Source organism: Anastrepha obliqua, chromosome 5, assembly GCF_027943255.1.
Source record: "Anastrepha obliqua isolate idAnaObli1 chromosome 5, idAnaObli1_1.0, whole genome shotgun sequence".
NCBI lineage: Eukaryota > Metazoa > Arthropoda > Insecta > Diptera > Tephritidae > Anastrepha > Anastrepha obliqua.
This window is the reverse complement of record NC_072896.1, coordinates 120,659,354-120,682,996: the sequence shown is the minus strand read 5'-3', so window position 1 is coordinate 120,682,996 and position 23,643 is coordinate 120,659,354. Positions and strand designations below refer to the sequence as shown.

The window sequence follows — 23,643 nt, the reverse complement described above, 5'->3', positions numbered from 1 at the left end:
TTTTTGTGAGGATATTTAAAATCAAAGGTTTATATTAATAAGCCAAAGACCATAGAAGAGCTCAAGAACAAAATCCGTGAGGAAATAGCCGCTATTCCAGCCGAAATGTTAGCTAAACCTATGGAAAATCCTGCAAAACGGGCACAATACGCCATACAGGCTCAAGGCGGCTATTTGAGAGATATTATATTCAAAAAGTGATGTCAACAAATCTACTTGAACCAAATAAAATGATTATTATCGTCAACATAAAAAGAAATGTGTTTTTCTTTGATTTAAAAAACAACACATGGGTCCGACGAATATGGGCAACCAGTAGTACTCAGCATCGCCATGCTTCCTCTTCATCCACCCTTCAAGATTTGGTATGAGTTTGTAAGTCCACTGGCCTTTCGTTGACTCATCCCATCTACTTTGCCATTCGGCCATCGATCGCATCCTTTCTACCGTCCGTTTATAAAAGACTGTATTAAATTACCGTATAAATGGATTAGACCTCTTGGGAGTGCGAAAAATCAAGGCATAATATTTTTTTTGGAAATTCGAACCAAATTTTCACTTTCTCATCGAAGACCTCTTGTGAAATTAAAAGTTCCATCTTAACATTTTATCGTCTTTACTGATTTAGAAGATAATTTTGGAAGAGTTCTTTGTTTGTTCAGCCTATAAGTGCTATATATCCACAGCTCTCTCGTTTTGAAAGACGGATTCAAGTTAATGCACAGGAAGTATTTCATGTCTGCTTTTTCTTTTGCTTATGCTTTTTACTGTTTCTTATGCTTTATGCCTTCTTAATTTGTAGAGCCAATGCAGCTTCGGCTAATGAGCTTAAGGATTTGTAGTTAGTTACCTTTCTCTCTCAAATACACACATACATATAAAGCTGCGAATTAACTAAGATTGAAACGTTGGAGCAAACAATGTACACACAATGCAAAGCAACAACAATGGCAGTTATGTTTTTAATTTAGCCGTACTTGAAGGAGCCCAGCCCGATACGCAAAGGGAGCAATGCACAAAAAGGTGCTATTTAAGTGTTTTTCCACTAATGAAGGGCTTCATAGTGAAAATTAAAAAAGTGAAACAAAAAGAAATTTGCTAGTTAGCCAACTGATCATTTTTTCAAACCACAAATATTTAAAATCGCGCAACTAGCAGCGCTGTAGCAGTTCTGCACTGGCTTAGCCGGCAGAAAATCAATTGCAACATGGAAGTGTTCGTACCTCCTAAACGCCAACTCACGCCAACCCGATCAAGTAGTTGCCATGGCTTATGAACAATTAGTGCGTTTTTATGCTGAATTTTATATTAAAAATGCGAAAATACGCTAATTAGCAAAAACCGTAATGAAATTCGCTCTCTCTTGGATTTCAACGGAAGAGTCCTTTTGCGTTGGACAAAGCCAAATTGCTGTGGGGCGAAGGAGCTGAGGGCAATGCGGTGAGCGCGGCATAAGTTGGTTACTTTGCGTTTATTATTTTGCATATAAAAATGGGCATGTGTATGTGTTTGAATGTGTATGTGTGTGGGTGTGTACGTTTGATAAGCGGAAATGACGAGTTGGCGAGGGGTAAGCAAACATGCGTGAATTTTTATTATTTACTTGGCAGCAGCACTGCCACCATCAGCGTTCGCATAATAATTACGAAAAAGAACAAGCAGAGAATAGCAAAACAAATGTTAAATTGTACAAGCGAAAAAATTCAAAATATGGCAACGCACTAACGAGTCTTTATTAATTACGCAAATACAACACGTCTGACCGACCGACCGACCGCTCACTTCGCCGCCACCGACACCGCCCCGTTAACTGCTTTGATTAACGACTAGGCGACGAAAAAAGAATTGCTGGGCGGACGTACGGTGCGGAAATGAAGAAAGGTGGCTGGTTTGGGCTCTTGTTCGTCACTTGATGGGCAGGGGAGCGCAATGTGCACTGAATGAAAGTTGCTTTTTACACGCTGCAATTAGCAGACGAAAATGTAAATTTTATTATTACGGTTATTTGCATAAAAGGGCAAAAAGAATTGTGCTCACAAACAAGCATAGCGGCGAAATGGAAAAAGAATTATATGTTTTTAAATAAAATAATATCAAATAAGTGAAAATCGCTGTGAACATTCGTATGTATGTGTGTATGTATGTAAGTGTATATCGCATTTTCCCCACTTAACCAAATCACTTAAGAGCGCTTCATTATTGTGGGTTTCTTAAGTTGGTGGTCGGAGTTTTGATTGCGAGTGACGAGTTCAAAGAGTTCAAAGCAGACTTTCAGACTTTCTTGGCAAAGTTTGGCGACGACGACGACGACTAAGATGCAGGGGCGGATCCAGAGGTCATTTTTGGGAGGGAAAATTTTTTTTCAGAAACAAAGTTATAACAATATAATGTAGTTTTTTTATTAATGTTTATTTTGTTACATGGTATATGATTTTGGCTCTTCTTGCAGATATGAGTAGCGTTCTGAAGATGAGTCTTCAAAATTGTATCACATGAATTAATCAACAACCTTAGTTTTGCCCGAAAATTCCGCTCATTCTTCATTGATGGTTCATCTGGATTCATTAGGCCATCATCTCTGTGACCACGGAACGAAACGTTTTGCCTGCCCAAAAAAATTGTTGATACTGCGAGGCGATAAAGTATCTCTCGATTTGTTTGAGGAGATGACTAATATCATACTGAGGATTATGATAATTTTTCAGGAAGTCTTTTCCTGCGGACATCGCATTTTTATGAGAAAACAGTTGCGAGTGAACTTGTAAAGCGCTGTTCTTTCCCTTGGATCCGCCCCTGTAAGATGTATGTATGAGGTAAATTCCAAAGTATATATATATATATGTATATTTATATATATATTTATATTTTTATATATATATTTATATTTTTATATATATATTTACATATACATATATATTCCCATAGCTCCTAGATGAAACATAGGGCCTCAATTTTTATACCTGCTTGTGCCACTGTTTATATTAAAGCAGTTTTTACTTTAAAAAATCATTTGATTTCCTCTCATCCCCAAAACGTCGTGCATAAAGTTCTGCACCGATCCAATATCTCCGATGTCCCCACGATGATTTTCGTGTACAATTTTTTTTACTTGTTCGACGTTTTCGTCAGTCAAAGTGGTGATAGGCGAGCACATTGAAGCCCATAGACACTTTGTACCACTCGAATAACTGCTCTTTCGACATGGCCAAGCCCTCTAACTCTCGGTTGGAGCAAAGGTCGTCTGACGATTCGTTTGTACTCGTATATTGCGTTTGAGGTAAGTAGGCTGCTAACCTTCTTAGGTTAGGTTAGGTTAGCAAGGTTGCTTGTCTAACAAAAGAAATTTCGTTGTCCTAAGTCGTATTGTAATACCTGCATCTGATTTCGATCCCCTAACTAAGTTGCTTAAATCACTTAGATCTTTTGAAGAAGGTAACTGGTCTCTCCAGTGAGACATTTGCAAATTTCCCGGACCTTCAAATAAATAATCGCCAAGATATTTGGCACAGCTTCTTTGAAGTGCACGACATTCACAGAGGAGGTGTTGTACCGACTCAATTTCTTCTTCACCTCCACAACTCCTGCAGAAGTCAATGTGACGTACTCGCATTCTACTGGCTAGGGTACCAATAACACCTGTGTGGACGCTAGTAGTTGATCTGTTGAATCCAAGCCGACATTTTGTCCTTTTAAGATTCAGTTTGGAAGGGGATACTTTGGATACCCTGCTGTTAATAGTCAGAGACCAACTGCTATTGGTTTCCGCGATTACACTCAAGTCAATCGTAGTTTATGGTTTGTTGAGAGTAATGTTTATGTCCTCTACCACTTGCTAAAGGTCAAGCTCAGAGCCTCTCCTTGCACACTCATCCGCCCTTTCATTCTCCTCCACTCCAGAGTAGCCGTGAACCCAATAAAGTGCGGTTTTGTGTTGTTGGGTAAGCGAGAGCGAACTCCTGCATTCTTTAGCACGTCTTGAATTGTTGCGCGTTGAGGTCAGTGCCTTGATCGCTACTTGACTATCAACAAAAACGGTTAGGTTTGCTGGAGGTAAGTCCATCAGTCGTATAGGTCTTGCTGCTTGGTCTATAGCGTAGATCTCAGCAGGTTTGACGCCACACCGGTTTGGAAGTCTAAAAGAGCAACTTAGGGATAATTGTTCCGACTGCACTCCCGATCCAGTGTCGTTGTCTATCTTTGAGCCGTCTCCTTTGAGCCTTCCTACCTAAGCTTAACACTCTCAAAACTTCAAAAGGGCTCTATAAATATAGTTGAGATTTGACATAGCGAATTTCGAGAAATACAGGACCTGTTTACAAAGCTATTATAGACAATCAGATAGATACTCCTAACTATAGATTGCGATTGACCTTTTTTAAAATTCTCTTTCCAAACACCTTTCAAGAAGGTATTTCCCAAAGCTATCTTTTTGATGTGATTTCCAGGGTATAGATGATTTCCAAGACCGTATTCTAAGACTCACAAAAGAGAATTCCATCGACCTTTTGGTTGGCTGCTAAAGCCTAGTGGGAGAGTAAACAGTTTTTCTAAATGCATGCATCCACACTAGAATTATATTTTTATATGCGGGCGCTGTAAGAGTATAAAAATATAATTTTACAAACACCATTAAAACAAAAAACTAAGTACTACCATAACATCCATTTATTTAGATAATAAAAGTATCAAAATAAAAAACATTTTATTACAAATAAAGACAACTTTTTTGCATAAAAAATTTTAATTTTAATTCAGTATATTTGCCAAAGTTTTAACCAGCATTTCAGTCCAGCACCATTTAACACTTATCTCTAATGAAACAACTCACAAGTCTTATGCATCGTCGAATTTTTAGCAGCTTACATTTACTTTTGGAGCAACATTAACCTGCCGTTTTGCACCCGGGTCTGGCCAGACGGGCTTTTTTTACTTTGGACGTGATTTTGACACATAAAAAAAGTCTTGCGGTATTTCCGCAAGCTTGTCTTTGCAAGCGCGTAGTTCTAGTTGTATTCGTCGCATCGGTTCACGCTAGAGCTTTTTGGAAAGCTCTTTTCACGTGCTAACACGTGTTTGATTAATTGTTGTTTGCTTTTAGTCGTTCGTGAGTTATAGCGTCGCAAACATGGAGCAAAATAAAGAGAAAATACGGCATATTTTACAGTACTACTACGATAAAGGCTAAAATGCATCTCATGCTGCCAATAAAATTTGTGCAGTTTATGGACCCGATACAGTTTCCATTTCCACCGCAGAACGATGGTTTCAATCTTTTCGTTCTGGTGCAGAGGTGATCGAAGATGCGCCACGGTCCGGAAGGCCTGTGGTCGAAAATTGCGATAAAATCGCTGAATTGATCGAAAGAGACCGGCATAGTAGCAGCCGTAGCATCGGCTAAGAGCTGGGCGTGAGTCATCAAACCGTTATAAACCATTTGAAGAAGCTTGGATTCAAAAAGAAGCTCGATGTATGGGTGCCACACGACTTGACGCAAAAAAACATTTTTGCCCGTATGAATGCATGCGAATCGCTTCTGAATCGCAACAAAATCGACCCGTTTTTGAGGCGGATGGTGACTGGCGATGAAAAGTGGGTCACTTACGACAACGTGAAGCGCAAACGGTCGTGGTCGAAAAGCGGTGAAGGCCAGGAAGGTTCTTCTGTGTGTTTGGTGGGATTGGCAGGGAATCATCCACTATGAGCTGCTCCCTTATGGCCAAACGCTCAATTCGGACCTGTACTGCCAACAACTGGACCGCTTGAATGCAGCACTCATGCAGAAGAGGCCATCTTTGATCAACAGAGGCCGAATTGTCTTCCATCAGGACAACGCCAGGCCACACTCATCTTTGGTGACGCGCCAGAAGCTCCGGGAGCTCGGATGGGAGGTTCTTTTGCATCCACCGTATAGTCCGTATCTCGCACCAAGTGATTACCACCTATTTCTGTCCATGGCGAACGAGCTTGGTAGTCGGAAGTTGTCCACAAGAGAGTCCTGTGAAAATTGGCTCTCCGAGTTTTTTGACAATAGGGAAGTGAGCTTCTATAAGAGGGGCATTATGAAGTTGGCATCTCGTTGGGAACTCGTCATTGAACAAAACAGCGCATATTTGACTTAAATCGCATTATTATAACCAATTTTATGAACAATTGAAAATTCAATAAAAATACCGCAAGACTTTTTTGACAACCTTATATTTCTGTTATAGGCAACGACTTGAGCTTTCAAGTAGCTTCCTAATATTTTTCGTTCTATTGATTTATGGACATAACCTTTTAAAAAGGATCCTCGAACAGGACGAAAAAATGCCATACCCGGATGTCCAACCGCAGTTTTAAAAAAAAATGTTCAATGGAGAGCTAAACACTGCAAATCGAAACCCTTTCTACAATTTCCCTTGCATCAGCGGTTTTAAGTGCGTCTCGAATGTCTCATTCACAGTTGCCTGATTCAATGGACTCTTACGCGCCTCTTCCATTAGACGCTCGTACACTCGTCCATCATAGCAACCAAGCGTGGACCCCAACACGCGATCGTCGAAATCGAAACCATCCACTACAGCGACGGCATTGGGGCGCAAATCAGCCAGCAAACGTTCATAACGAGTCTTCATTTCATCTACTTGGCGCGCATTAAGCGGAAATGCCAACAAAATATCACCTAAACTCGTCAAACAAAATTCCAAAATGAACAACTCTGCCAATTGCATCAGCACCTCTGCCAAAATTGGTTTCATCTCTTTACAAAACTTCTGTGCTTCCTCGAGTGCAATCCGTGCTAAGAATGCACGTCCATGTAGCGTTGCCGCATGCGTCAAGCGTATACCCGCTTTATTGGCCGCCGCTTGCTCGGACTTCTCTACTTTCCGTTGTTGTCGTTGGTGCTCGAAAGCAAGTCGGATATTCTCCGTAGCGGCTAACTCCAGCAGGCGCACCAAAGTTTTCATCTCGATAACTGTACTCCACTTAGGACGCGCCGCATTGCGCAGATAGGTGACGCTGGATGGCAACACTTTCCGCTTCAATCCATCCACATATTGTTTGATGAGGAAACGCGCAGTTTGCAGCAGTAGCACTGTGTTTTCACCCTCATATGTGCAAGCAGCGGTGACGGCCCCATAAATTTGTGGAAAGTTCGATGAGCTCAAGTAGCCGTGTCCACCGCAAGATTTGCGCAGAATCTCCACACCCTCCTCGGCTTCAGATGAACAGACTGCCTTCAAACTGCACGACAACGCATGTAGCTCAGGCAAATTACGGCGCTCTCCAGCATCCAGTTCCTTAATTACGCTCTGGTATTTGATCCAAATAACATCGGCCGCAATGCGAAAAAATATACCCTTTGCGATTTGCGGAAACAATTTCGCCTGCTGTGTTGTATAATCCAATATTTGCGGCTCCGGTTGATCAGGGGCAATGGGGCTCTGACGTCGCACCGCTGAATATCTGTAGTGGGGAAAAATTATAAATATGTGAAATATTAGTGTGGAAACTTGAGGATGAGTTGTGACTGGTGTAGGCACCGGCAATTTTTTTTATTTTATTTTTTGTTTTTTTGGTTACGATACGGGCCATAAGGAGTAGCTATTTTATAACTGAACTAGAATTTTTCATCGAATCTTAATGAAACTGTTGCAAAGCCTTTCAACATTTCAGAAATTCGAAAAATCGCAAAAGGCGGTATTTATTTTGTTGCAGAGGATAAGGCGATGGCGACGGAGTTCCCGAGTATATCTCGGGTGCTAGTAAATTGCATGAAGATCATTATCATCTCACTAGGGAGTGGGGGGCATTTCAGTTTTAGTGAAGAAGTAACTGGTTACTAACTGTTGAAATACGAGATGTGATGTGGATAGTTAATTGCCATATGACGCGAAAGTAAGTGTGTTGTCCCTAATTCCATCATTGCTCACAAATTCCGGGCCGAGAATATTTCCGTATCCATTTGATATGGGTGCCAGGGCATAATGGCAAGCGAATTGTAAGGCAGGCAAATTAGCGACAGAGTGCACTACCACTCGCCTCCCTCTTAGTATGGAGATTGTGGGTATACCCCTCTCAATCCACAAACTGCGTGGTACGTAGCATTACCACTTCAACCAATAAGAGGTGGGTTGATAGTCTGACATGTACCGCTACAAAAAGAATTTGGCCAAAATAGCATATCAGGCACTCAAAGGCGCTACTTCATCGATTAAGAAAAAACGCCTCTATGTTAGTTGCTGTCTGCTAGGTCGACATGCTCAAAGATAGAATGTACCTCATTTCGACTATTGCAGAAGCTGCAAGAATGAGGAGGATGAAGAGTCTGCCTCACATCTTCTTTGTCACTATATGGCGTGGCATGTCAGTAGATTTAGATACTTTGACACATCGTTTGATACTGATAAGCTCGGTATTATAAGTGTCAGCCAGATCAATGGATTTCCACTTAAAACAAAATATTTACCAAGAAGTCGTAAGTCAACTGCTACTCTGGTTTCACTGGATCGGCAACGGTCTAAGTGAGTTGGTTTAAAGATGAGCCAAAGTAAGGAGAAACTATTTTTAATTTTATGATTTCATAAGCGTTGTGGTCAGCAGTGATTCTCCAACGACATGGAATACAAAAAGTTAGTTAGACGGTATTCGGCTTGGTATTAATCTCTTTTCCATGCTTCCTTAAGTTACCAAACTGATGTTACCTGTGATGTCTGACCAACTGTCGCAGATCCTTGTGCCGTTAAGCTGAAAGGACTGTAGGCAGCTGTTTGGACTGGTGACGCGCCACTTTCAATGGGCGGAGCACATGCCGGAAAATGCAGGCATATCTCTTCCCAGCATTTGAAGAGGCGGATGAGACGGCGGACCACTTTCTGTGCGTTTGCCCGGCCTTCGCTCGAATCAGGCTTGAGGTCTTTGGCACTGATGTGTTAAACAGCGACCACATTAGCTCTTTAACACCACAAGGTGGACTCAGACTTCTTCGGAGTTCGGATAGATTTAAAGAAAATTAAAAAAGGGAACCCGATTACAGTACAATAGGCTTAATATTGTCTGAGTGCCGTACTTGCTAGTTGTCCCGTTAAAAAAATATACCAGAAAAAATATGTAAAATAGTTAATATGACAAAAACGGGGTTTTGCTCTAAGAAATTTGATGGTGAAAGACGTTTAGAACGGCGTTAAACTTGAAACCGACGATATGCAAAAAACTTAGTCTGTCTCTTCTTGAATCTAAATACTTTCGAGTTTTAAACCGCAATATTTATTTCAAAAATGTTAATGATTTTACTGTAATACGAGGAAACAGCATATAGGAACTCCGATAAGTGGCCGGCTTGTATTATACAATTACCCGTTTTAACGAGAATTTTCATGAAATTTCGCCATAGTTTCGCCCAGATTTAAACGACAACACCCGCCGTATCAACTTTCATCTATGTATTTCTTAAGTTATTGTCATGCACCCTTTCTTTAAAGGAATCCTAAAGTATAATCCAGATCTCTCCATCCGCAAGCAGGGTTTTGAGTGTTGTACTAGGGCTATCTTTCCCAAGCATGCTGGACTGGAAGGAGGGGAGAGTCTGCATGGACATAGGTACTTCTGTTTTCGCCGACGGATCCAAGATGGAATTTGGAGTTGGAGCGGGGGTTTTCTCAGTCTCCTTTAAACTACCGGAAACTAGTAGAGTTTTTCAAGCTGAGCTCTTCGCTGTTGGGAGGGAGGCATAAATATATTTTCCGATAGTCAAGCTGTGATCAAGGACCGGTCGTCTCCATATTGCAGCTCTCTTCAGGTCAACTTCTGTAAGGAGTACAGGATTATAGAGCGAAATGAAATTGCCGATTGGCTTGCCAGGAAAGGATCTACAGAACCTGTGAGCTGTGGGGATCCGGCAGAGAAAGAGACTGTTGACCATTTTCTGTTCGCAAATGTCCGGGTCTAGCGGTTAGGCGCTTGAGGTTCATTAGTGTGCCTTTGGGGTATAGCCTGAGGCAGTTCTTCAGCCTAGATTCCGTTTCTCTCCTCCACTACATCAACAGCACTGGATGGCTGTAGATGGTTTTTCTTCCTTTAAGTTTTGATATTTTTCGAAGGTATGGTCTGGATTATGGTATCAAAACGCCACTCTAGTCCTCCTTGTAGTGTACCCGTGGTACTCTTGCTATCTGATCTTCCTATCTATCTATACCTATTGGCGCAAATCATATGAACTTTGTAATGCAATCACATCGCCACAGCAAAAATAAAACTTTTAAGCACGACTCTGTCATACCTTCACCACTTCTAGCAAAGCCACAAAACCACCTCTGTTCTATTTAATTTTAAGTTTGTTGTCCTCTGAAATGAAAGAGCAGATGAGTGTGCAAGGAAAAGCTCTGAGCTTGACCTTCACAGAGTGGTAGAGGACATAAGCATTCCTCTAAACGAACTGTACACTGCGATTCACATGAGCGTAATCACGGACACTGATAGAAGGTGGGCTTCCACTTCTAACTGCAGCGTCTCCGAAGTGCCCTGGTTCAAACTGAATCTTAAAATGACGAAATGTATGCATGGATTCAACGGAGCAACTACCAGCGTCCGCACAGGTGTTATTGGTACCCTAGCCAGTAGAATGGGTGTACCTCACAATGACTTCTGCAGGAGTTGTGGAGATGAAGAAGAAATTGAGTAGCAATACATCCTCTGTGAATAGCCTGCACTTCAAATATCTTGGCGATTATTTCTTTGAAGACTCGAGGAATTTGCAAAATGTCTCACTGGAGGGATTAGTTACCTTCTTAAAGAGATCTAAGTGGTTTAAGCAACTAAGTTAGGGGATGGAAATCGAATGCAGGTATCACAATGGGCCTTACGGCCACTGAGTGTCTTGTCTTAGAAAACCGACACAAGAAAAAAATGGCACTAAACTCACAATACAGTCCTAAGGTGGGCAACCATATAACTTTATGGTTTATATTCTCCAATAACTCTTACATATAAATAAATAAATATATTCTCCAATAAGCTTCGAGTACACGAAATCTTAGTTCTGCTCACCTGGTAGCAATGGTGGCCGCCTGCAGTAAACCGAATGAAACATCACGCACGATCATTACACGCACAAACACCATAGTACCATATGTAAGCAATGGTTCAGGGCCCTTCACGAAACGCCCATTAGCGCGAACTTGTGCATTTTTCATCAACATTTGCGTACGCGGTATTCGGACATCCTTGAGACCCAGAAATCCATTGTTCACCCCGTTCACACCCATCTTCGGTCCGATTTCGCCCACATCTACACCCGGCTCCGGTAAATGCGTCTCAGCATTGCGTATGCGCACCAAAAACGGATGTAAACCATAATGTTTCCCTTTTATATACAACTGCGCCATGATGATCACCATACTGGCGGCTTGTCCCAAACCACCAGGCCACCATTTATAGGCAGTAAGTGTTGGTGTGTTCAAGACAAACTCTTCACGCTGCACATCGTAATCGGCGCGCGTCTCTAAACCGCGTATAAAAGTGCCATGCCCCAGCTCCGTCTGCGCATATGTGCCAATAATACCATCCATACGCCAAGCGCGATCCAACCACTCACGTTGCTGCTCCTCTGTACTCTGTCCCAACAATGCCGGCAAAAACATGGCGAAATGCAAGCGCAACGGAAAGCTTTGCTGGAATAGCGCTGTGCCTAGTGGACCGGACAGCAGCATGCGAAAATCATGCAACGACGCTATGGCGCTCTGTTGCTGCGCTTTGTCATTGGAGCGAGCTTTTGTCGCATGCCAAGCGCGTAGTTTGGTCAGGAATTTGCAAGCTTTAGCGATTGTGTACTCGTAAAGTTCTTTGTGTGACAGCAACGACGTGTGCTGGGGATCCACAAATTCGGTATCTTCTAAAAAGAGCTTCTCCAAAGCTCTGCGCTCACGCAGTGCATCACGACCGCCTGCCCACCACTCTGCAAAGTCTTCACACGAAATTGTTGCCGATTGCCGTTCGCGCTGTAAATCCACATTCGCCATTGTTTGTTCACTTTATTTCGCTAATCAGTGGATGATGCGAGTATTTGCAGATTTAATAAATGCACGTAAACAATACAAAAATTAGAAATTCGCACTATTGTTTTGTAGTGAATTTATGCGGTAATTAAATTATGTTTATTAAAGCGAAATTTGCAGTAAGCGAAGTGTTTGCTCTACCAACCACACCCATTGTCTGCGTACAACTGGCTAAGAAACTGGATTCGCGTATGGTATGAATTGTTTTTGTGCCCGTGAGAGAAATGTACACTCGCTTATCAGTAAACTTTTGTTCAGATAGTGTGTTAGTATAATAATATTTATAATCCTACCCTGCAAGACAGCTGACAATCATATACATAAGTACTCATATTATCATCATCACTAATTACAAAAATGCTCAATACAATACTCATTTTTGTTTTAGCCATGGAAACAACTGATGGTTTCCCCTTGTCGGCGTGATACTTTTCGCTTATACTATTGGTAACAGAAAGATAGAATACGCTAGTTTACACCAAAAATGGTCCTCGACCAAAAGGCGTTTTTTAAACTAATTTGAGGTCGCTGAAACCAAAAATGAATTTTTTGTTTTTTTTTTCAAAGAACGGTTTCCGAGATATTCCCAAAAAACCTGTTTTTTGGGCAATAGTGCAGTTATTACCTGCAATATCAAAACCACCATTTATTTGAAGTGCATAAATTTCGAAAGGCACACATATAACCTACATGGCAATATATAATTCGGGTCAATGGAAGTCGTAGTTTTCGCAAAACAGCAGTTGAAAGTTAAAAAAAGACATTTTTGACGTTTTTTACTAAATTATCAAAGTTTATTAACTTTTTTCTGGAACAAACAATTTTTTTATATCGACATAAGATAAGTTTTCTGAAAGACAATTTTGTCACCTACATTTTAAGCCTAAGTTTGTCTGAATCGACGAAAAATTGTAGAAAGTGAAAATTCATAAACTAGTGATATCACACCGACAAGAGGGAAGGAACATCAAATCAAATATAATATTTGATTTCCACATTAAAAACTGTTGTATATGCCATTCTGATAATGCGCATTTTTAGAGATTTGGAAATGTGTTGGAATTTTTGCCGAAAGTGCTCAGCATTGTCTTGTATGGTAGTTACATATTTACAGGGTCCGGCACTCGAAGTGTAACCAATTAAAAAGGCCATCAATTTAGTTTGGAAAATTACTTTTATTCAATTCAAAGCAAAAAATGTGTGAAAATAATACAAAATTAAGACTCAATTTACTTTTGCTCGATATGACCAACTTTTGCCTTGACTGTGGCCTTGAGACGGTCCAGAAACGAATTTTAAGCTCCCCGAATGTGTCTTGCAGGCATTTTGGCTCACGCGCGGACTATGGCTTTTTTCAGTACTTCGAGACTGGTGAATCTTTTAGTGTGGATTTTGCTCTCCGAAATGGCCCAAAGAGAATAATCAATCGGACTCGCATCTGGTGAACTTGAGAGCCATTGTGTTTTATGTTATGTTACGTTATGTTTTTTAGCCATTTTTGGTTTACTAGAACTTTGTGAGACGGTGCCGAGTCCTGTTGAAACGTCCTTGGTCTCCCACCGGAATTTTTTGTCTGCCTACGGCTCCAAAACAACCTTCAGAATACTTTCCCGATAATATTTCGTCTCCAGGCTCGATGAAAACGATTGAAGAGTGCCCATCTGCGGTTACAGCGACCCAAACCATTACCTGTGGCGAGTGCTGCCTCCTGGTGCCCAATCGACGACTCAAATTATCGTATGAGCGGTCGGTCAAATAAGCAATATAGTTTTGGAAGTATACGAATTGCTCAATTTGAAAAATTTTCCCGTCAGAAAACACAATGATTGGAAATTGACCGCTTTCAGCCAAGCGAAACAACTCTTTCGCTCTTTCAAGTCTGACTTGTTGCTGCTTTGGTGTGAGATCATGCGCCTTTTGGATCTTGTAAGGCTTGACATTGAAATCATATTTCAGTATGTGGCGGGTGCTACGGTTAGATATTTTCAGTTCCTTCGCCATTTGATTGGCACTTCGTCGGGGATTTCGCTCGAGTCGTTTCTTCCCTTTTTGAACCATTTCACGTGAAGTTGCACTCTTTTGATGACCACCTCCATGACGTTTCGCGTCAGCAGTATCATTGTATCGAGTAATGGTGCGATAAACAAAAACCTTAGTTACTTTAAGGTGCTTGAGCTCACAAACAATCGCTGGTTATTTTTTTCAGCCAAATATAATGCAATCACACTGTTACGCTTGAAATCCATTACTGATTTTTTTTTCGCGTTTACTCTCGCCAAAATACCTCCGCACGCTTGTAAACAATACTCTGGACTGTCATTTAGCCAACTAACAGGCAACTGATGCCTATGCATCTTCCGCCGATTGTGGAAGTTCTGTGTTGTTGGAGATCAACTCTTGCCAACAGGTATTGCTTTGGGCTCAATAGGCAATTGAGAAGAACCAAACTGACACTCTACAAATCTCTCATCACTCCCGTACTGCTGCATGGCGAAGAGGCATGGACGATGTCAACAGCAGATGAGAAAGTTTTGGGAGCTTTCAAGAGAAAAGTTCTCCGTAAGATCTTTGGTCCGTAACATGGGTGGAACAGCGAGCTGTATGAGCGGACGCTCCAGCAAAGCGAATCTACGGCATGGTACCCCAAAAAGGAATATGAGGAAGGGGACACATCTACGTTGGAAGGACTAAGTGTTGCAGCGCCTATTAGCGCTCGATATTTCTAACTTGTACCAGCGAGCGCAGGACAGAAACAGCTGATGCGCTATTTTAAATTCGGCCAAAACCGACATACGGTTGTAGCGTCACATTCTATAAATAAGTGAGTAAGATCATCATCATCATCATAGCATCACAATTCTGGGTGAACCATTGCTTCCGTTACAATTCGCCTCCACGTCGGTCGGTCTTCAGATTTTCGTTTGATATCAGATATGCCGATAGCTCCAAAGTCGCCGGCCTCTTCTTCTGTCGCCTTGTGGATATGTTTCGAAGATCGTTTTTAGAGTTCTATCGTTGCTCATTCATAAAATGTGAGTGACCGTACCATCGAATCCTTTGCTAAATGTGTCTAACTCGTCGATGTACCGAATGCGGTAAGCACAGGCTTCAAGTCGGGCATGCCCATATATTTTTTCTTAGAATCTTGAGAATCTTTGTAAGTGATGACGAATTTATTTTCCCAAGTTGAGTTACATACCCCAGTCACAGAAGCCACATTCTCAGCCGTACAACAACGGTGGTTATGAGTCTTGTCCACTAGCCCGCCAGTCCTAGGAACGTTTGCAATAACTTGCGTATAGCAGTTTAGTGCCTGCCCCATTTGGGCTACATTAAGAAAAAAAGTCTATTTTGAATAGGAGCTCTTTTATATTTTAGAAATACTATTCGAGTTAACTTAACCAACTGATTTAGATTTAAATTTCACCGAAATTTCTACCACACAACACTTGCCATAATTATACCTACATATATTCCAATATTCTCCAAAATTTTTCTGAGGTAAAACGATTCATTTCCCGGAGGCATGAAGTAATTCAAAAATAAAATTATATGCTGGGCCACGCTGTATTTTTTTTTTTTTTTGTATTTCAAAGGTAACAAGAAATTTTTAAACTTTACATTTATTCCCCATTTATGTGCTCAAAAATTACATCCTACAAATGTACGGAAAAGCAAACTAGTAAAACGCTTAAAGGCCATAGCGAATACAATAACAATGCAATGCAAACAGCAGCAGAGAGAAATTCAACAAAAATTAAAATGCTAACAAATGACAATCAAAAACTACAAAAAGTGGGTACCAACGTTGTAAGAATTCTCTAAAAAAAACATTAAAAAACAACAACTAAATGTATTGCAGCAAAAAACTCAATTAACCAGTATTTCCAATTGAACGAATCGCAAAAAGTGAAAGCAAAGCGTGAAAATGAAAAATGAAAAAAACAAATAATTGGAACGAGCAGACAAGTTAACAAATGCGTATGGGTGCATACATACATACATACATATTTATATGTGCATAAAAGCATAAATGTTAAAGATTTGTAACTGGAAGATTTAGTTTTGATATCACATAAATGCATGAAATTTAAGCAAAGAAACAAATGAAAGAAGCTTCAGATTGAAAAATTTCAATTCGTATCAAAAACATTTTTTATCATAAATGGCGTCTACTTACTGCCACTCATAATAAGGCCAATGATAGCATACGGAGCGGTGGCTTGGGCATTAAGAGCCACTCTCTCGACAATGCGGGCAGCGCTAAACTCCAGCGCTTAGCATGCGTGTGCATCACGGGAGCGATGCGGTCCTGCCCCACCCCTGCGATGGAGGTGATGCTCGAGCTGGCACCGCTTCAGCAATCAGCCAAACGCTCCCTGTTAAATATTACTGGTAAGGCTTCGGTAAAGGAAAAATGATATCCTCTTAGAATATGGAATTGCTGAGTCTGCAACTCGCACTTATCCAGCTAACCAGAGATGATATAGCTAAGGTCATCAAATTCGAGAAGAAGTTCTGAATTGAGCTGAAGTGCACCTGCATTTGAAAGTAAACTCCAGGAGTGTACGCTACACTGGTGCATAGATGGCTCGAAGACGCCAGAAGGGATATATAAATATTGGATAGAATTGTCGCGTACACCCTTTTTGGGTGTTTGGCCGAGCTCCTCCTCCTATTTGTGGTGTACGTCTTTATGTTGTTCCACAAATGGAGGGCCCTACAGTTTCAAGCCGACTCCGAACGGCAGATTTTTTTTTATTTTGGTCTTTTTTTTTCATTTTGGTCTATCACCGAGATTCGAACCTGAATTCCGAATGGTAGTCTCGGTCCAACCTATGCGGCTACGACGGACACCAGGTGGCATAGGCGTGGGAATATATTGCTTGAAAACCAGAGATTGCGGAGATGTATGCCATTCTTGTCTATGTGCCATTCTGAGCGACAGTCAGATGGCACTCAAGACTTTGTCATCCTGTGAGATTATGTCCTCTTTGGTTCTGGAGTGTATCGAAAAACTGACTATTAGCGTATCCGACTAATTTGCGTTTCAGGACACAGTGGTAAAACTGGGAACGAAGCAGCGGACACATTGGCAAGAGATGCTGCGGCCTTGTCATTAATAGGAACAAAGCCCTTCCTTGCTTCGGAACAATACACCATCAAGAAGAAGCTAAGCAGTTAGCTGGCTAAGGGAGGTTAGCTGGCACTGAATTACGAGACTACGCCAGGCGAAATCCGTACTGGAGCTTACAACCAAAAGAGGTTTAAAAATCTCATAACTCTTTCCAAGGATAAACCGAGAAGTCCGTACGTACTTGAGAGCTCGTCTAGAGACATTGTACGACACATCATTAATATACTAATACTATTGTTTATTGTAGTACTTAATAATATTAATTGATAATAAATAAACAAATATAAAAAAAAAAAAAAAAAAAACCGAGAAGTCCGTGAAGGACATTCTCATAAGTCATTACATACTGCGGAATTGTTTTGCTTGTCGCTAACGGATATAATTTCGCCAGTGTTCAACGAATTTCTTCTCCTCCTGCTGAAAAATTCGTTAATGTGGCCTGTTCGTCTTTTCCATCTCCACCTCAATAATCCTTCTCCAAGTGTCAGACGGCCTTTCTCTGCGGTGGTTGCCCTGCGAGATACATTTAATTGCATGACGTCACCAGAATCATTATTAGGTCAGCGTTGTGTGTGGCCAAGCCATTTCTGTTGCCGTAAAAGGAATAGGAGTATGTAGAAAGTCTGCTAAGATCTTTGAATGACCTTTCAAATCCCCACTTTTGAGATCTGAAATATTTTTTAATCTTAAAGTACTCAAACAAGCTTCTTTTCCACTTAAAACGGGAAACGGTGGTATGCATTTATGGTGTTTAGTCTTATCCGGGTGGGTGTATAAGTTATTGCGCCGAAGGTTGTGGCCTCGGTCCCAAATTCTTTGCTATAATCATTTTCCGTAAACTAAAGAAATCCATTATTTTTGCTTAAAATGTTTGCGCAAATGGCTTAAAACTGGTTTATTGTGGATCTTTAGCTCCTTGGCAGCATCGCGGCTACTCACATCCCGGTCAACTTCGAATATTTCTGTGATGTTATCGCCATTTTCGACATTATTGACTTTTCCTTTAAGGGGGGAAGCTGGTCTAGAGCGCAAAAAATGGGCATATTTTATGAATTTATTTTGACTCAACAAAGGAATCAATCGAAAATCTGTGAAATAGGTTTAATAATATAGCTTTCATGGTACAAATACAAAATTTTTCGTCTGAATTAATTTCAAAATGGCCGCTGTCCAGCAGTTCTCCTAAGGCGCCTTTTTTTCTAGTGGGTCCATTGCCGAAGACGTAAACTCCTTAATTTTTGTCCTGGATCAAAAAGTAAAATTTTTTTAGTTTCTATATAACAACAGAAAGAGACGTACGTAGGATTTTTTCGATATTTTGTTTTTTCGCGAAATGGTGCACGTTTGAACAAAAAGTTACAATTTTCACTATAAAGAACGACATAAAATTGTTGATTAAAAAAAAAACTATGTAATATAAATAAAAAATCCTACGTACGTCTCCGGAGAAAGGTATTTCGAATGTATTGTAAAAATTTCGTAAGAATCGGTAAAGATTTGTTCGAGTTATGTCTTCGGCCAGTTTAAAAAAAGTGATTTCGAGAAAAACGCGTTTAGAGTTGTAAATAGCGTTCGGGGCATACCTGCGAGGCACTGCCGTCGAATGAAAAATTTGGGCATTTAGACATTTTTGCTGGCATCCCTCATTTGGTATATTATTTCTAAGACCCTAAAGCACCTTTTAAGACAAAAAAATTTTTTCGATTTTTTCAAAATTCTAGACCAGCTTCCCCCCTTGACATCAAAAATGCCTGAACGGAATCGATGAAACCAAAATTGCACGTAATTCGCTGTTACAGAATCAGCACCACAAAACACCATTCACAATCTCAGCGGCGTGGTTTGCATGTTCCCCTTATCAAAGAAAAACTGTGGAATGAACCGAGTTTCCTCTTTGTTGAACGCATTTTTAACAGCCTGTACCTCACAACTGAATGGAACAAACAAAAACACTAAAATAATTTGTTTAGTGTGACATATTACATTGACACCAGCATAAACTTTTAGCTTCAGGAACCGAATTGCTCACTTTCAGTGCGTATCGTCCCCACCCACGTCATCCTCCGGCGTCCTCTTTTCCCTTGTGGATTTCATTCGTATGCCATTTTGGCTTTGTTTCTGTTGTCTTTGCGCAGCGTGTGGCCCATGCAGCGTTTCAGATCTTTTTATTATTTGATTTTTTTTTTTAAACAAATTCTAAATGCTTGCTGGGTTCATTCCAGATTTATGCAAATCAGACATTTTTTGCAAGCTCATAAACGGCGATGGGCCAAATTTGAATGCATTCGAGTGCAAAATGAGCAACAACAGAACAAAACAAACGAAAAACTATGAAAAAATGGATAAAAAATATGTATGTATGTATGTACGTGCAATTCAAAATAAAATAAATTTTAAAACTTTAATTCAATCAGCAACTATTACATATTTATATAAACAGATTGCGGCAGAGCAATAAAAAACAAATTGATCAACTGCAATTTGGACTGAACAACAATCATTAGTTTTTTAGTTTAATGAAAGCAATCAACTCCGGAAAAAATTTGTAAACCTATTATTTGAAGCGAATAGCTTTTTTTATTTTTTAAATTTTTTGCTGAAGAATAATAATATTTTTTTAAATTGACTTTTTTGTCCAAAACTGATGAAGGTTTTTTTTTGCTCAATCATCATCTTTTGGCTCTACAGCTCTTTGTGAGCTTTGGCCTGCTGCACGTGGGACCTCCATACGTCTCGAACGCTTGCGACTTTTTTCCAGTTCGTTATCCTAAGTTTCTTGATGTCGTCCTCTAGTTCGTCGGTCCATCTTGTTCTCGGCCTTCCTCTTGCTCTAGTGTTGAACGCTCTGACTTCTACGATTTTCTTCTGCGCCCTCGTATCGTCCATTCTTGTAATGTGACCAAGCCATCTTAACCGCTGCGCTTTGAAGAAACCTATAACATTTTCGCCCTTTATCAGTTGATCTAGCTCGTAGTTCCATCTTATCCGCCACTCGCCGTGATCTTTGATTGCTCCGAAAATTCTTCTGAGTACTTTTCGTTCATTTTTGCTCAATGGTTTTAATAATTTTCTTTCTTATGATTCCTTACTCGAACCTTAGGAGCCTAGAGCAAATTACGTTTTGGAATGAATTTTTGTTAAGGGAGGCCTCTTATCTGTGGGCTTCAAAAAATCGATTTTTTTTCTTACTGCAATCGATAAAAATATTATAGGAGAATATGCCCTTAAAATTTTATAGCGGAATTCAAAGTGATTTCGGAGTTACAGACCTGTGTACCGTCCCTCGTGTGAGTATACTGTCTACCTTCTGAAAACTTTGAAACACGTTTTCTCAAAACCATGTTTTTGAAAATGGCGTGTAAGATTAAAAAAAAAAAACGACGAAAGTTATCGTTTCAAACCAATAATCTATATAAAGATAATTATCCAAGAGTAGTCTATTATATGCGGGAAAGCCTTCTGAATAAGACAATATTTCTCTTTTGTGTTTCAGGTGAAAACTATGACCGCAATCTTACACGCCGTTTTACTAGCGCGCAACGAGAAGCTGTGCGAGATCCCTCATATGTCGGTCATTTTGTTTTTTTATTTCTGTTAAAAAATTGTTTATTACTCTTCAATCATGCCTTCAAATAAATGCAAGATTATTCCTGTGTGTCGCTTTTTTGCCTCGAAAAAAAGGAGAAAAAACACCTTTTTTTGAAGCCACTGATAAGAGGCCCCCCTTAAGTTTTTCATAAGAGGTACAGGGTGGCTGATGAAAGCCGCTAGCAAAAAAAAATTGAATAACTTGTTTTCTTTTTAAGTTATCTGTTCCATTTTTATTTTAATTTGCAGATTGATCTTTAAAATTTATTAAAATGGATAACTGGGACACGCAAACAAGAATTTGGATAGTCCGCCGCTATCACGCACTGGAGTCCGTAGTTTTGGTACAGAGAGAGTACAGGCGGATGTTTGGCGGCGATCCCCCGAGCAGATGGACCATAATGAGACTGGTGAATAATTTTGCTGAGCAAGGAACAGTCGCAAGAAGGCCTTATCATCGAAACCCACCAGTTCGGACGGAGGAAACGATCGCTGCTGTAGCTGCAGCTATACAAAGCAATCCAAGGGTTTCAACAAGAAGCTTCTCTGCTCAACTTGGTGTCAGCCGACAGTCTTTGCAAACAATAATGCACAAAGATTTAGACTTATTTCCCTACAAAATTCAAATGGTTAACAAACTGAATGCAGCAGACTTGCCGATTCGCTTGGAATTTTGCCAGAAGATCCTGCAATTGATGGAAGAATACCAAAACATGTTAAACTGCCTTTTCATGTCTGATGAGGCCCATTTCGATTTAAACGGCACAGGTACTCCACGAGACGGAATTGCATCCTCTTCGCGTGACAGTGTGGTGTGCGGTTTCTTCACGCTGTATTGTCGGGCCTTATTTTTTTTGAAGAAGATGTGGGGCATTTAAATTCAATTATTTTTAAAACTAGTTAAGCTACATTTAATAAAATTTAATGACCTTCAACTTGAAAAAAAAAATAAATGGATTCCATGCACTAAAAAAAAAGTTATTTGAGTTTCTTAATGTAGCAAAATTCATCAGCCACCCTGTATAAGTATCTCACTTGACTTAAGGTTAGTGCCTAGTGATTAGCCTATAAGACATTGAGCATTGAATAAATATAAGTCAAAAACTGGCCATTACTCATTAAAAACCAAAAAGTTATCGTTTTTATTTAACAACAGAGTAAGAGCCAAAAAATTATAAATATTGTTGAAAAAACTTGAGAAAATTAGTGAATGAATTGGTTAAATAAAAAAATTCCACTTATAGAAAACCAGTTTTTAGAGGAAACCAGTTTGGTAGGCTATTCTGAAATTTCAGTCGAAGAAAAAAGGGGAAAGAAAATGCAAATACTCCTACTCTGACAATCAGACAGCAATCGGCTCATGAAACAACACCACTTTGTATTGTGGTTTCCACGACAGTCGGTTCTACGTTACCGAAACGACCCGGATTTATATGCTGTCAAGGACTCTCACTCCAGCAGCATTCCCCGTATGCAATTATGGGGAATGTTTATGCTGCTACAACAACAACAACATAAATTTTTTTTTTTGCGGATCAGGGTTTAAAATGCCTATTGCTTCATCGAAGGCTGTCATAGCAGCAATGGTATGTCCGGAGACTAAAAAACGTCCCCTCGTTTTACCCTGCAACTGCTTTCGCATTACTTTAGAGCGGCACTCCATCTTCTTCATTACAGTCTGTGTCAGAAGAAAACAACCGGTTTTTTTCTTGTAACTTCAAGATGTATTTCGTTCTGCTTTGCTGCATAATAGTCACACTCAAGGGCTACGACGCCAGTGCTAACTGAGGTTAGTGTCGTTCGAAACTTTCCCGTAAACGCAACCAAACAAAAATAAGTGAGAAGTACGCGAAGCGTTTCGAGGCGGTATTTTTTTGCACGCATTCGAAAAGGCCGAAATTATCTTTCGCCACGGCTGCAAAAGTCATTACAAAACCAAAAAAGTTTGTTGTGATGTGAAATCCGCGGTATAAGGTGTACAAAAATGTTGATGACTTTTCCGACCGCGGCTTGAAGCAAGTGACGACAAAAAAGCAGGATAACGTGATCGTCCAACTTTTTAAGCGGGGCCCTTCTTTGTGACTACGCCAAGCACGATCAGTTCTTGCTAAGAAGGGAATAAATGTGAGTATCAACACCATCGAACGACGCCTGAAGGAGGCGAACTCATCATCAAAACTACTGCTCTTAGAAAAACACATTGAAAAACAACAAAACAAGAAAATGGAGTCACAGTAATGGACTAGCCTTCTCAGTCCTCAGACGCCAACCTCATTGAAAATGTGTGGGGAATTCTGAAAACGCATCTTGCCGGAAGGCCAATCCATGATTTAAAGCAACTCGTGCGTCAAGTTCGCAAAATCTGGTACTCTTTGTCGACGAGCTACGCAGAAAAACTGGTTCAAAACATTCCGAGAAGATGTCAGGATATACTCCAACGATGGAGACTATACGGCTTATTGAGTAATTGTTACATAACCTAAAAGATAGCAAAAAAGTCGTTCACTTAACAAAAGAGTTTCTCTTAACAAAGAACTCATAAGTTAAATTGTACATAACCATAAGGGTTGGTGTCGAAATTCTGTAAAACAAAATTCTGCTTTTTTAAAATTCTGCTTTCTAAAATTCTGCTTTCAAAATTCTGTATTACAAAATTCTGTATTAAAATGTAATGTTAACAATGTTAAAGAGGTAATGTAATTATTTAATTTATTATTATTACTATTTTTTATTATTATTCGAGATATTAAATAAAAAATAATAATAATAATAATTTTTTCTTCAGTTTCGATAGAGTCCACAGTATTTTTGCGTAGAACTCCTTTTCGCGTGGGCGGCCTTCGGCCGCGCTTCAAAAAAATAAACCTTATCAGTCCAACTCTGGCT

The 23,643-nt window shown here is 40.1% G+C and overlaps 1 protein-coding gene across 1 annotated transcript; it reads right to left on the bottom strand.

The window, feature by feature from the left end:
• Positions 1-6,200: 6,200 nt before the first annotated feature.
• Positions 6,201-12,185, bottom strand: LOC129249073 (probable peroxisomal acyl-coenzyme A oxidase 1). The gene is made up of 2 exons (XM_054888697.1): positions 11,026-12,185; positions 6,201-7,446 (listed from the first exon to the last, which is right to left on the bottom strand). The coding sequence occupies exons 1-2, from the start codon at positions 11,994-11,996 to the stop codon at positions 6,387-6,389; spliced, it is 2,031 nt and encodes a 676-aa protein (XP_054744672.1). The 5' UTR covers positions 11,997-12,185; the 3' UTR covers positions 6,201-6,386.
• Between the last annotated feature and the right edge of the window lie 11,458 nt (positions 12,186-23,643).